At 41.9% G+C, this 15,287-nt stretch overlaps 1 protein-coding gene across 2 annotated transcripts in view; it reads right to left on the reverse strand.

Moving 5' to 3' along the window:
* The window catches only part of KIF26A (kinesin family member 26A), a 103,973-nt gene that overhangs the window by 49,709 nt on the left and 38,977 nt on the right, over positions 1–15,287 (reverse strand). For both annotated transcript variants that reach the window (XM_048307627.1, XM_048307628.1), the window contains exon 4: positions 3,899–4,065. In XM_048307627.1, coding sequence (XP_048163584.1) covers positions 3,899–4,065 — 167 coding nt within the window. The remainder of the gene's footprint in view (positions 1–3,898; positions 4,066–15,287) is intronic.

The raw sequence follows: 15,287 nt of genomic DNA on the forward strand, positions 1-15,287 counted from the left end.
TATCTCACATATTTTCCCTCAGTAATATAAAGTTTGTTCAGGTCCCTTATACAAAAACCCCACCTGGAAACTGGTATAAAGTGTGGAGCACTAGGCAAGGCTCAGTGCATGCCACACCAAGGGACAAAGCCAGTTGCATTCTAAAAATCTGAAGAATGCAAGAATAAACTCCTCTTGAATTATAAGGGTGAACTGGGAGTCTCTTCACAGCCATCCATGAACATGAGCTGTGCTTTTTGCCCTGGCTTTCTCATTCTGACAGTGACCTACTGAGAAGCTCCATTTTCTGCTAAATCCTCTGGTCCTCTGGTAACACGACCACTGAGCAATGTCTGGCAATTTGCTTGCGTGACACAGTCAGATGTTAATCAAAGCTTTCCTCCTTCTGTGACAGATCACAGTGAGGAAAAAAGCTTAAAACTGATTTAATTTCTTAATACGCTTCTGTCTGCTGTCTTTAATATTTGGCTTTGATTTCAAATACTTAGCGCTTCTCTGCATTTCTTGGTAATGAATAAAATACTTTTTTTTTAAGCAGAACATAATTAAGCTTGAAGAAATTAAATACGACATTCAAATGAGAAAGAGCTTTGGATGAATATGTAGATTTGGACTGCACATATGCTTAACAAAATCAATGCATTCCTTGCAAAGAATGTCTTAAAGATACTCATTTCAATCATGGGTACCTCTTATCACCAGGTATCCTTTTTGTTGCATCTCTTATCTACTATTTTCCAGGTGAGGACATGAACTCTCTTTACTGTCTTTTCAGTTTGTGACCTTACAAACACAAAACTCTGATTCTCATCAAGGAACAAACTGGAGTAAAAAAAACAAAACAACCAACCAAAAAAATCCTGCACAGATCTCCCTTCCCAGGCAGAAAAGAGTCCACAAGCAAGAGTATAATGGTGTTATTTCAGCAAATAGAGACTCCAGTTTTAATGTGAAAAAGGCATTTATATGTGGCTAGGAAACCATGTCACAGGTAATTGTGCTAGGACCTGTACAAACACAGTGAATGCTGTTTCATGAAAAATAAGATTGGAATCCTTTCTTCACGTGAAAAAAAAAAAAATCTCTATCTAGTGATGCTGTCGCTCAGGAAATCACAGATGCAGTTTCCACAAGCACCCTATGAAGGCTTTATCTTCCAAAGTAACTAACCCTGCACGCAAATAAACTGGACATCAACATATATGCATATTTTTGCCTAGCTAGTTTATTCCTAAGGCAAAACAGCCCTTTTAACAAGCCAAAGTTTTAACCATGGATCTTTTTACAAAAGATCTTCTTCATGTAAGAAGATGAAGGTCCTCAGTAGACTTGGTCAAAGAGAGGCCAATGATTTGCAAAAAATAAATATGTATGTGTGTGTCTGTGTGATTGTCAATATATTAACTGCATTTATTCCAGTAGAGAACAAGAACAAAATGTACCAGGCTCTGCATAACATGAGTAACACACTGGCTTTGCTATGAAGTTCAGATTTTAAGTGGCTGAGGAGTTGCAGTATGGAAAAAATCAGCAAATATAATGAACGGGGACTACAGCAGAACACTACAGCCATGACTCTTCTTTCATCTCCAGGTGCTTCCTGAGAGAGGATTAGCTGAACAGAGAGATGGAGGAGAGAGAAGTGAGCGCTGCTGCAAGAGTCAAGGCAGGGGTGACCTTCTTCCTCAACACGTTCAAGGCTGGATGGTGCAAAGAGAAGCAGACAGGACTGGACGGGCTGAAGCAAAGAAGCTTGATAGCCCACCAACACGGAACAAAACTCCCCAAACTGGTGATATCCTAATACTTGTGGTCCCTGGATAAGCCATTTCTGCCAGTATCTGTGTTGTTTCTCACTCATCCTTGTTGAGTGTTTCCTCCTCTTCCTCTCCCCTCCCGCTGAGAGGACTGCATGGCTTGAGGGTGAGAGGAAGACTCAGCATGAAAACTTTGATCCATTACGGTCCCAATGGCAGAAGAGTCAGAAGAGAAGGAGCAATGGGAGAGTGAGCCTCTCCTGAGTTTAATGCCAAAGCTGGGGGAGCAGCCTGGCCAGGACTTTGCACCCACCTGAGAAACTGCTCAACCTATTTCCAAGTGCCAGGGATCAGTGATGGATCTCTCTCTCCCAGCCTTTGTGAGATTTTTTTCCCTGTGTTTCAACAACAACAGAATGAGAAAAGAAGTGCTTTGTGCACAAAAATTTCCATCAGCTCTGTCCTTCAGTTAAAAGATTCAAGAGAATCAATTTTGAATATAGGAAACATGGGTAGGGAATAAGCAACGTACTAATGGGGTTTTAAAATGTTTTAGCTAGCACAGAGCTGCTAAAGCTATAAAAGTCTGATTCACTCAAGGCAAAGACAGATTCATGAGATGCAATTAGGGCCTGACCCAGCATACAATGATGTCATTTGCAGTCTTGCTGCTGACTTCAAGGATCTTTGAATTAAGCCAATGATAATCACTTTGCAATAAAAAAAATAAAAATAAAAAAAAAATAGCTTTGCTGACCAGTGACAAAAGCATCACTGAGAGAAAGTATTTTGGGTCTTATTTTAGACTATTAGGCACTGGTTTCTTTCTCTTAGTTTCAAGGAAGGTATTTTATTTTCTGGCTTCCCCAGCAAAAGGGACAAATCTTTGCATTTGCTTATGACATACAGATTAACACTGAAATAAATCCAAAGTAGATTAAGCTAAAATCTCACTGTTCATACCCACAGTATGAAATACAGTAATGAAAGCTGTGCTGCAGTCCCATCTAGATCTTTTGGAAAGGACGTGTCTGTCCTTGCTTAGGTAACTAAACAAGAAAGGAGACATCTGAGCTTCTCCCCTTACCTTTCCTCTCCACTCCCACTGATTTCAGAGACCTGTTCTTGAACGAAACAAATCATCCCTGCAGGAAACCATCTATTTCTCTGTGTTGACTTTAAACCCACAGCACAGAGACAATCCACTAACTTACACAGAGTGCTCTTGGGGCAGTCATTTCCCAACCTCTTGTGCACAGACAGACTGTGATATGCAGGGATTTGACAAATCAAAACAGAACTTGGAAAGTTGAGCTCCTGAGGTCAGATTGTAACTTACAGTAAACATCATTTATTTAATGGTACAGAACATGTTAAAGACCAATGAAAAGGAAACAATACAATTACCATTGTGATTACATTCTAAGACAGATTCTTGGTGCATAAATTTTACTTTAGTGCCATTCACAGACATACGTTTTTCAATATTGTCTCAAAATATGTTCAGTTGTGAATTAAAAAAGGAGTTGGAATGCAAGTACAAAGCCCTGAATTTTGTTCTTTTAAATACCATCTGCTTGACAGCGTATTGCATTTAATCAACACTGCTAATTACAACAAACATCCAAACAAAACTAACATATCATTTTTGTTATAAGACACAAGAATGGAAAAAAAAGATTGTTCTGGGCTACTGCTAAAAAAAGAATGTCAAACTGTTTTAACTGTTGCTACCAACTATGGAAAAGCTTTTATTTGGACACATAGGCCATGCTACTGAATAAAAATGTAACTTATTTTTAATTTTGATCTGAGTGAAAAAGACTTGTTACTTCAGCTTTTGCTCCAAGGAAACCTACAGAATAGAGCAGACTTGCGGTGGAGATGGCCATTAAGGACCAGACAAAGCCCAAAACATATTTTCTTGGGTTTTGGTCAACAGAGGTTCCAAGTCTCCAGAGAGAGAATCGGGACATCCCCACCCCATCCCTGCTCTCCAGTGGCAGCAGAAAGCCACAGTCATGACCAGGTGACCAACTCCACCCCTCATCAACCAGCACCATGGCAAAGACTGAACAGCATTTCCCAACTGTTTGGAGACCCACAAGCAGTTACGGAAACCAGAAAGGAGGAAGAACTACCTTATGAAGAAGGAAGCTGCAGCCGAGGTACCTGCTGAGACCCCGGCTGGAGCCACCACGCTCTGGGAGGCCGCCGTGCCGCTGGCTCCCACAGGGTCGGAGTTGTGCTGCCCTGAGCTGATCTGAGCACTGGGAACATCTTGGCCGCTTTCTGGTGCTGCTTCTGCCTGATAAAAGCAAAGACATACGTACGGGTTAGTACACTTTAACACATGCTCATGACAGGGAAAAATCTCATGCAGCTCTTCCAAAGAGTGTCTTTGCAAGGGTGAAGGCAAAGATCAGCGGCAGGTGAGGAGTGATACAGGTGGACAACTGTACCACAGTAGGATCAGCAACAGAGAAAGTAAAAATCATGAAGGCAGCGGAGGAGCAGAAAAACACAGAGAACCTTTGTGAGGAGTAATGCACAGTTAAATAGTTTGACAGGCATGAAGAAATGGAAAACGGTAAGCAGAACCCTTTTGTTTTACAGTGTTATTTGGGAGCTGGCAGAACTGTTTATCTGGTTCAGTTATGACTGTCAGGAATTATTTCTCAGTGGCACATCACCTACAAGACCTATCTGTTTAAGAGGAACTAACCAAACAGTCACACTTGCAGTATCTTTCCACATGAATAACCCCAAGAACTGAATAAAAGAAAATTGATTTTTTTAGAAACATCTATACAGCCCTGGTTTTCAGTATTATTTTTCTTAGCAGCATAAATGTACAACACTTTTCTCCTGCAAACCGTTCCAGTGGAAGAACAGGAGTGACTGGAGATGCATGTTCTCCAGCATAAAGCATTTGCAGTGTCTGAGACACAGTTTGGAGTGGGGCAATTGTTTTGAGAGTTTGCCAAAATATCAGACATCTGTACTGTGAAATTGTGTCAGGTCTATATCTTCATGTTTAGGCGACCAACTCTTTCAAGTACTGAGTTCAATTAAGCACCATCAGTCAAATGCTCCTTGACAGTGCTGGGAAGGCTCCTTTTCGGAAGAACCTGCTCTATGTCTAGGAGTCCTGAAGATTTAATTAAAGATGACACCACAATAAATATTTGTCAAAAGAGTTAATTGCTTCATGTATGATAATATATGATGTTTCTGTCATCTGAAATACTACTTTGACATTTCCAACTAATTAGCTAAAATAGATTCCAGGAAAGGAGACAGCCTTGTAATGAAGCACAAGCACAATTAGGTACTTCCTGGGATGCCACCAAATTTTAGATTTTGAGCTGCCATAGATCATGTTTTACAACTACACATATGCAGACATGGAAACAGGGCATTCCCAGTTACATACACACCCTCAATTTTCTCATACACTGACAATACAAACAGAGATTTTCTCATGAGAACTGAGGCAAGCCGGTTATTAGGTACCAAGGAAAAAAACTCTACCAACCAAGTAGGGCTCAACTGGTGCATGAAAGCCTGTCTGGAGTTTCATCTGAACTCAGTCCTATAGGTTGAGTGCTATATTCCCAGTTCCCAACAAAGTCAACAAGAAGAAAGTGCACCCAGCTCTTTTGAAGGTCTGCCCTTTCAAGATTAATACTATTATCAGTATTATGGAGTGGCTGACTAATGCTTTACTATAGAATGCTACACAAAAAAGTACTTTTATGGAGCTCACCTAAGAGATCTGAGACTGACACACAAAATAATATTCATGCAGATTAACTTAATCCTAGTGAAGCTACTCATGCTAGAAGCCAAACTGGAAACTTTGAACAACCCTCTGCAAAACCCTTCACTTTGTAATACAGGAATCTCATGAGATCAGATTTCTTTGTGATGAAAGCAGAAAACCAAGCACTGCTAGAGATCAAGATTGGCACAAAGAAACGGTGTGGCAGGAAAAAGTGCTTTAAAAAGGGAGTTTGTCTGTCCATCCTATCCATGATCTACTGGCAATGACAGCCAGGAACAGAAAAGCTTGGAAAAGGATCAGATCCACTCATGTGGTTAACTGCTTATAACTAAGTGATGGAGTAATGAACCTTGAGGGGGTCGATAAAGCAGGTATTTGATCATTAACGCACTGAAGCAACAAATGCGTGGTCTTGACCTATACCAGTCACAGAAATATTATGGCATGTGGAACAACATGTAGATGGGTAAAATCCAGTGTGACGTCTGAACTTCAGGGTTACATGAACTGGCAGCAAGTGGAGCTTATACGGATTTAGCAATTTACAAACTAAAAAAATCTACACCACAACCTCTGGAGCCAGCACAAGGAGCCTACAGAGTGGCACACCAGGAACAGCCCTGCTCAGCAGCAGTGCCATGATGGCCGGCAAGAGGAGGACACCCAACCTGCAACCACTGGAAGGATAACATCTGTGTCTGAATACTCCTCCACATTCTGTCAGGAAGACAACCATAACCCTCTGCCACACAAGCTGCTGTCTCAGATTAAAAATTACAGGCTCAAGTCGAATTCCCAAGACATATTTTTCCACTCACTTTCAACAGGGGCTATACTAGACAAGAGACCTTGACACAAAGAAAATTGCGTTTAAGCAAGATTTGGAAAAAAAGACAGGAGCAGTAACATGTTTCTAACTAATCAGACTAATTAATGCATAATCTAAATGATGGCATGATCTAAAGCTAAATATGAAATCTGTACAGTTAGCACAAAACTTTATTGAATTTTACAGCAAAGTGCAACAGACTTGTAAGAACTGACTGGAATCTGTTAACAGATCAATTCCTGTAAAAACTATTCACACTTAACAAAAATACAAGCCACATGTAACACACATTCCTTTTACACCACTTTTTTATTTCTATGAGAAGTTAAAAGCCTACATTTCTAAGAGACCAATGATTGTGGACATATAAGGCATGTAACTTGAAATATCCGAATCAAACCTGGTATTTCAGATGGCAGATGGTTAATACACTTTCCAAATCAACATATCTAAGTTGGATAAATTGCCATTCCCACATTAGACACATTTGAAAACTCAAACTGTAATTTCTGTTTCTGTAAGTTTTATTCTCAGCTCTGTGTGAGCATAAAAAGAGGATGACGGGAAGCCAATGAGAAGGCACTGATTCTTCTAAAGGAAGAAAACGTGAAGGTATACAAGATAAAATCATCAGAAGACTACTGCAGTATAATTTTCATTGACTTCAACTACCCAGTTAATATTAAATACAGAGGTAAAATTAGTTTTGCTGCATGGTGAGACACTGAAAAACCACAAAAGTTCTTCCAAGTTTAGGATTCATTTCAAGGACTGCTTGCACCATCCAAAGTGGCAGGATTTTCCAGCACAGCCACATTCAGCTCTCCCTGAGAAGCTACATCTCACAGGAGATGAGGAAGGCCCACGTATGAGGAAATTTGTCAGGTCCAGGTCATTTACCCTGAGGCAAGAAAACTAAAGACAAGTAATGGGACCTTCCCAGGCCTGGACACTCCAGTTTGCCACACCACAAAAAAAAAAAAAAAAAAGGGGGCTTTTTTTTTTCCCCCCCCTCTAAACTAAATGCAGGCATTATTCCATGCACCTCCCTCATCTCAACAAGTACTTTTCTGAGGACTGTGTGTGGAAAACAGAATTCTTTGGAGGAATGTGAGCAACTTTTGACTTTTTCAAGCGTGCAAGTCTGCACAGAGAGAAGCTCCAGACTGCAGCTGAGAGGGAACTGTGCTTCTCCATTTACTGAATTTTCATAAATCATTAATGATCAAATGCAGAAAGCACAACCTTGTCACTATAAAGTGTTACAGACTGCACTGAATATTTAAAATGTCATAGGGCTCCACATCCAGAGAGTAGTGTTTGTTTCAATTTTCTAAGAAAATGTTTGCTGTACAAAAGCCATTGGGGAAAAAAAAAAACAAAAAAAAACCCTCTGGAAAGAAGCTAAACCTCAAAGGAAGGATTTCCAAAACTGCTCTATAGGACCCCTTCCGTCTACTCTCTCCAAAACCACATGGAAACTGGCACCAGTAAGAGCACAGCAAGGACAACATTTGAAAATGTCAAACTAAGCATTTTACATGTGCAGGAATGAGCAATGTCTTGGTGCTTCGTGGCAGTGCCTGTGTCATGGACAGGAGGGTTTTGGGACCAGGTCCCAGTGCCCATCCTGAGGACATGGGAACCAAGTTAGCCATGCTGCATTCCCAGCTGGCAGCATCCACACACACAGCTGAAGTTGGCAGGGCCACCACAAGAAGTTACAGCTTGAGTTGTTCCCAGTTAAGAGAGCCAAAGGCTGGGGGACAGGGCAGGATGAGATGGAGGTGACCTGACATCCTCAGGGTACGGAGGTGGAGGTGTGCTGGGCAGAACAGGGGCATCCCCTGTCCCATCTCTGACTCCCAGCACACAGGCTCACTGTTGTGACTAGATGGCAGGAAACATCTGCCCAGGCTTAAGCAAGTCAGACTAGTCCAAAATTACACTATAAAGAAGTTGGCCCTAGATGGAATTTCCAGATACACAGGACTCTGTCAGGCCACTACCATCCAAAGGCCAATTACAATTCTAACAGCTCTTCACGCATTTGAAGTGCAAAGCCAAAAACTAAGCCATATTTTTTCCAGTTTTCTGAGTATTTCCATTCTCTGGACATTGACCTTTGTCCAAAGAATGTCCAGGAATCCAAAAAATCCAAGCTAGGTCATGCCACTTGGTCTCTGAAACACATGTAAAATATGTATCCGGTGACAGGCAAGTAAAACATGGGACTATAAAAACCTACAGAAAAACAGATCAGTCCCAGGATAATACTATCATGGCAAAAGAAAACCAGAAGGTTGGATAGAGCTGCAAAAGATTATCGAGAACAGAATCACTAAAGAGGGAATGAAGAAAATTAGAAGAGCCTCTACGAGTCTGACACACATCTGTTTATCAGAATCACAACTCAGTACAATTTATTTTACTTCAGAAAGTTGGTCCCATAATGGAAGCACTCAACAGGGCTGTGCAGGTGAAGCTCTAACTGCTCTGGTACAGCCTGAGTCTGTACTGGTGATTTCCACACCCCCCCCCCCCTTTTCTAAGTTTTTTTACCCCTTTTAGACTAGCAGGCAGACAGAGAATTTTGAGAACTTTTTAACTCACTATTTTCCCCTTTCTGACTAGAACGTCCTAGAACATCACAGTCAATTAAACTGTAAAAACTGCTTGATGTAATGATTTTGTAATATATTAAATCTACTGTTTATATATGATAAAACAATAATTTTCCACCTAAATGATTCATGCAAAGACTCTTATGACCTACTACCACTGACTGGAACAAATGTGACGTAAATCTCGAGCTGGATAATGCTCCCACTATAAACCCTTCTTTTCCAGAAGCATGGGTAAGTCCTGCATGCGTCTCCTGTGAGAAATGTCTCCTCCTGCCTGACGAGCATTACATGAAGTTTACAGGGCAGCATATGCCAGGCTGAAGTGAAACGTGCTCTGGATAAACTTTTTACTGCCATTTGACATTGTTCCTGCCAGGGCTCATTATAAAATAAGTAGGGCATTTTATAACTACAGTACACTACTGTAGTCATTTATAACCTGCAGCTGCAATGTGGTAACAAGAATGCCTAAACCTGTAGTTTCAGACTTTTATATGCATCTCGTGTTCAATGTAAATCAAATGCAGAGCATAATATCCCTTCTCTGAAAAAAGGTTTTTCAGCTACAAGAGTTGCTAATGCCTGGCTTATCATCAATCTCTGAAGATGAGGCAGAAGGAGAAAAATTATAGAGAAGTAGAATTAAATAGAAATAGGAGGCCCATCTGCTGTCACAGACCGGAAAGTAATATAGGCGATCCAAAGACAACCTCAGAGCGCTTGCTTTTTGAAATAGTATCTGAATTACTAAAGAGGTTTAAGGTTTGGATCTTTACCACCAAAAATCATCAGCAGTCTGTGCTTCTTCATCTTTTTGGGCAGGGCCCACACCCAGCTACATCCAGCACTGGTATCCTTGGCAGTACAAGGATGGGGAATCAGCAGCTTCTCCCTTCTGACCAAGGGCTTTTGATCTCAATCTGACCCAGATCTCTCCTAAACCATGCTCCTTGGTCCTTGAGAAATTTATTAGGGTTTTGGGCAGGCTTCATCCTACAAAATGAAGCGTCATTCATTCCTTTCTTTGTATTGAGAATGTGGGCAATCCCTGCAGGCAGGGCTCTGGTAGTGCAAAGATGTCAGCAGACAGTGACTGACCAATTCCTTCATTTCAGCTACTCAGGATACCAACAGCCACAGAGACAGCAAGCAATGTTCTTTTTTCTTTCCTTTTTCACAGCTATCTGACCACCAGTCACATGAACAGCACCCTATCTGCACATGTAATCCCACCACCTGAAAAGTCAGGAGGTCATGAAACGAGCTACCAACAAGGACAGAGATCCTGCTACACATTAACACTCTCAAAACAGAATTTTTTCATGTGCAGTGGATTTAAAACAGCCAGCCTAGAGGAACTGTTTCTTCTAATGCCTCTAGGCAAGCATCAGAAAGTGTTGCCCAGAGCCCTCCCTGCTGACATTTATTACGATAGTTACAGCCTCCAAAGCCAAAAACATAGCTGTGTACTGCTCTGGGTATTTATTCAAATGGACAAATATACAATTGAATCCCTGCTTTTTGTCAAAGGTTGATACGAGCAAGCAAAGAAATTTATTAACAGGATCATAATAATGCAAATTTCTGTCATTTCAGGATTTCTGAATTTCATTCTTCCTACAAGAAGACAAATGCTTTTCCATTAGGACTGACTTCCATGGGCCAGATGTGTTTCTAACAGCCACTAAACACAGGAGACAGAGCTCTGAATTGGGAGAACTTGTGCCGCCTTCCTGACTCCACAACAGAACTTCTCCATGATTTGGGCAACTCAACCAGAATCTCACCGTATCTTGATTACTCTCTATTTAGCAAAAGAAATTACCATATTCCCAATTTCATTATAATCACTGTATTGTTATAATGATTGACATACAATGTCATCAAATAAAGCAAAGGTGGACAGATTGTCATAGCTGATTTCTATCTCAATCACACCTGAACTGCTTATATATTAGATGTGGCTGCTTTAAAAAGAACATCCCTTGGGATCAATTTGCCTGACAGATACCACACGGAAAGCACCCTTCACTAGTAGCTCACCCGACGAGGTACAAGCCCTCATTACCTGAAGGGAAAACTGGCTCTTTATTACATCCATATTTAGAGACCAAAGCTCACTACAGGCAAGCTCATGAAGCAGCATTAAGTTTGCAAAGCCAAGGACAGCTGTGATCACTGGAATCATTGTTGAAGGACACCGAGGTCCCAAGTTAGGGATAGAGCTGTGCAGATGACACTCTTTTCTTGTGGGTGTTTCTGCTGACCTGCTGTTGTCTCCCAGTATTAGGGCCATGTAACCCAGACATGATTCACCATGACTAGAGTGAAATCTGCAAGCCTGCAGATGTCCCAAAGTTCTTTCAAGTAACCAAACGCCAATATAAGGAATCCCAGAATAAATTCCTAAGTGTGACTGGGCAAAGACGTGTCAGGTGAGATTTGACATAGATAAGACTACATATATGGGGAAAAACAACCTAAATGACTCAACAATGCTGAACTCAAAACTTGCAGCTACGACTTGGAAGTTCTAAGGGTCATTGACAGTTCCTCTAAATCAAGACGTAGCAGCAGCCAAAAAAAAAAAAAACCAGCAAGGAAATTCTGGATATCACAAGGCAGGGCACAAAGAACAAGCAAAGTGTCCACATAATGAGCACCACATATTGAGTCCTAGTGCTGTATCTCAAGACAGGGGAATGGAATAAGGGAAATGACAGAGACAAGCAAGTAAATGGTCAAGAAGATAAAGCAGCTGCCTCAGGAGGAGAGATGATGGAGGCTGGGACTCTTACTTGGAGAAGGGAAGATTGAGGACAGCCTGACTGAGGTGTATAAAATCATGGAGGTGCTGAATAAATTGAGTGAAAGTGAAATACTTCTTTGCACTGGGCTAGTGAACTCATGGAACCTGCTGGCACAGAGAAGGCTGTGGAGCTAGAGAGTTTCAGGGTCAGAGAGGGTTTGGATAAATTACTGAACAGCAGGTCCCTAAACAGATCCTAAAGGCAACAGACAGGTATGTGTCCCTGTGAATACTCCAACTGAGCATGCTGGGGAGTATAAGAAGACTGCAGAAAGCAGCCAGGCTCCACAGCTCTCCCTAAATACCATTTCCAGCTTCACTGCTGGAGACAGCCCTGGGCTAGACAGGCTGCAGCTGAGATTCAGCAGGACATTACTAATGTTCTTATCATTCCCATTCAATCTTTTCATGAGAATCTTAGCTTAACCAATAACAGGAGGTTGTGCTATTCCCATATCCCCTATGAGTACTTCAGAGTCATCTGTAGATGCTGATGAGACTCAAGGGGATGCCCACACAGCTACTGTGCATGAACAAACTAAACCTAGACCATTCCCAAGCCAGGCATAACAAGGACCACTCTCCCCTTCTTCATCCTTCCACTGCCACCTGCCCCCTAAAACAGCCAGCTGCCTTGCACAACTTCATCACCTTCTTTTTTGAGAAGCAGAACTGGGACAGTTCTGAATGGCAGATCCATTATCTTTGCCCAACAACACCAAAACCACAGCAATGGACTCGTGCCTACACCACCTTTCAAATGCTTCCTTCAGATAAGGTATCAGAAAAGAAAAAACCCATCCAGATTTGAAATAGCAGCAGCTATGCAAATGCGGAGGAATTAACTCAGCTGTCTCTTCCCAGGCTAAACAGGCCCAGCTCCCTCAGCCTTTTCTCATAAAAGAGATGCTCCAGTCCCCTCATCATCTTCACAGCCCCTCCACGGGACCCTCTCCAGGAGCTCTGTGTTTTTCTTGAACAGAGGAGCCCAAAACTGGACATAGCACTCCAGATGTGGCCTCAGCCATGGCTGAGCAGGTGTCCAGTATCATCCCCCTCGACCTGCTGGCAATCCTCTTCCTAATGCAGCCCCGAATACCGTTGGCCTTCTTGTTCACAAGGGCACTGCTGGCTCGTGGTTAACTTCTTGTCTACCAGGACTCCCAGAGCTGCTTTCCAGTAGATCAGCCCCCAGTCTGTGATGTTACATGGGGTTAGTCCTCCTCAGGTGCAGGACCTTGCACTTGTCTTGGTTGAATTTCATTATGTTCCTCTCTGCCCACATCTCCAGCCTGTCCAGGTCTTGCTGAATGGCAGCATAGCACTTTGGGGTACCAGCCATTCCTTCTCAGCAAACTTCCCAAGGCTGCACTCTGTCCCTTCATCCAGGGCATTGATGAATAAGATGAACTACACTGGAATCAGCACAGAACCCTGGGGAACACCACCGGCTTCAGGGCTCCAAGTAGACTCTGCGTCACTGACCACAACCAAGGTCCAGCATAGCACCTCTTCTCAATGGCTCTTCCGTCATTTGGAGAAGAAAATTATCATCAACACATTCCAGAAACATCCTAGATTGCTTATGCCCTGCTGTGTTGTCCCTCCAAAAGGTATCAAGGTGGTTGAAGTCCCTTAGGGGGACCAGGACTTCTGAACATGAGGTTGTTCCTATCTGTCTTTGGAGGACCTCATCCACTCAGTCTTCCTGACTGGGCAGCCCACTCTCTACAATGTCACTGGGAAATTACCTCATCGTAGTTTTAAAGTTCTATTTATAAGTCTAATAATCCCATCATTGATTACAGTGACTGTATTCAAATTATAAATCCATTAGCTGCTCAACAATGAAATAAAATCAATAATGCACGTAAATGGGAAAAAAAGGAATTTAAATGCATACATTAACGTCACTTGAAGTAGCACTATTTTATGCACCATCTCTAACAAAACTGTGTCACATCATTAGCAATAATGTGAAAAATCTTTTTCAATTAACAGAGCTGATTTGATGCTATGTTCACTAAAGTGGCAATCCATTCCATTAAACACATACATATGAAATGCTTGAAATATCTATGAACTCTCTCCATACATCATAAATTCTCTCCTAAGTGCTGAAACACAAAAATAGATACATCATTTTCTACGGATGCTTTTTAAACCTCCTGTCAGAAGCTACCAGGCAGGGCACTTCAGTGATTCTAGTTGCAAGTAACAAAGAGCACCAATTTTTGCCCCATGCTCAGCTGCTCATGCCAGGAGATGCTTTCAGCAGGAGATGCTTTCAGCAATGCACATACTGTGCACAGGTCAACCATCCTAAGGCCCACAACCTCAACATGCCATCACTCCAGTAAACAGCCTACTGAGAAAATGTCAAATTCAAAGCACTTTCCAAATGAAAAAGAGATGCTCAAATTCTATTTTAACACAAGCAGGACAACTGGGCAATCCTACCTGCATCCAGCTGGGCAAATCAGTTCCTTTCATGTTCTATATAGACACCACTGCAAGACTTTCCCCTCCACCAGCCTGTACACAACTAAGGTCTGAGCTCAGCCTGAATTTATTTGGTTTCTCTGCTGCATTAACTTCTGAAGCCAAAGGGTATTATTCAGCTGCAGCCCACCCTTAACCCATGTAGCCCATGCAACAGTAGCCTCGTTAAAGCTGTTCTTTCTGACATGACACCACTTCTGAGCTCCAGCCAAAAAGTATGACTCTTCCTTGTACAGTGACTTCTAAGTGCTGGGGTGGCATGGGATGCACTGATTATCAGTTAACTGGAGGATTTATAGTGGAGCAAATTCACAGTATAAATGGACCAGCAGGAAGCAAAAGAAGCTGAAGGGAGCAAAGTGAACAGAAAAGGCCAAAGAAACAAGCTGAAAGGCAAGAGTAGAAAATTTAATATTTGGGGTATTTAGTGTAGCTTATGATACACTTGCCAGATGAGAGAATGAACTGTGGGCCAAACGTAAATCCAGTGGATTATCATTTCCACATAATCTCTAAAGTCTACTTGTCTTAAATCTACCTCTGATGAGTTACAGGTGAAGTCTGGGCAAACATTCCTGTTGACTTCAACTGGCAACAGAGGCAAGTATGGACTTGTTTCCTCCTGAGAGCTGTAATAACAACTGCTTAGCCTGGAGGGGTGAAAGATCAAAAGAACTGGTTACAGGTGGTAATTTGAGCCACAAGAGGGTCTGAGTTCTCAAATAGTTACCCCGCCCCACAACTGTAAAACCAATACTATGGTGGAAGTGTCAAACACAATAAAAAAGAAATGCAATCCACACCCTCACCTAAGAAAATGTTCACTTACATCTAGTAGCCAATAACCTTTCTGTTAACTCTTAATGTTTTTCCTGTATCACTCTGATACCTGGAAATACATTAAAAAGTAACCTCGTTTTCACCTTCAGCACCCTACACTGGGGACAATCTAAGAGACCATAAAGGTCCCAGCAAC

Source organism: Corvus hawaiiensis, chromosome 6, assembly GCF_020740725.1.
Source record: "Corvus hawaiiensis isolate bCorHaw1 chromosome 6, bCorHaw1.pri.cur, whole genome shotgun sequence".
In the NCBI taxonomy this organism is placed as follows: domain Eukaryota; kingdom Metazoa; phylum Chordata; class Aves; order Passeriformes; family Corvidae; genus Corvus; species Corvus hawaiiensis.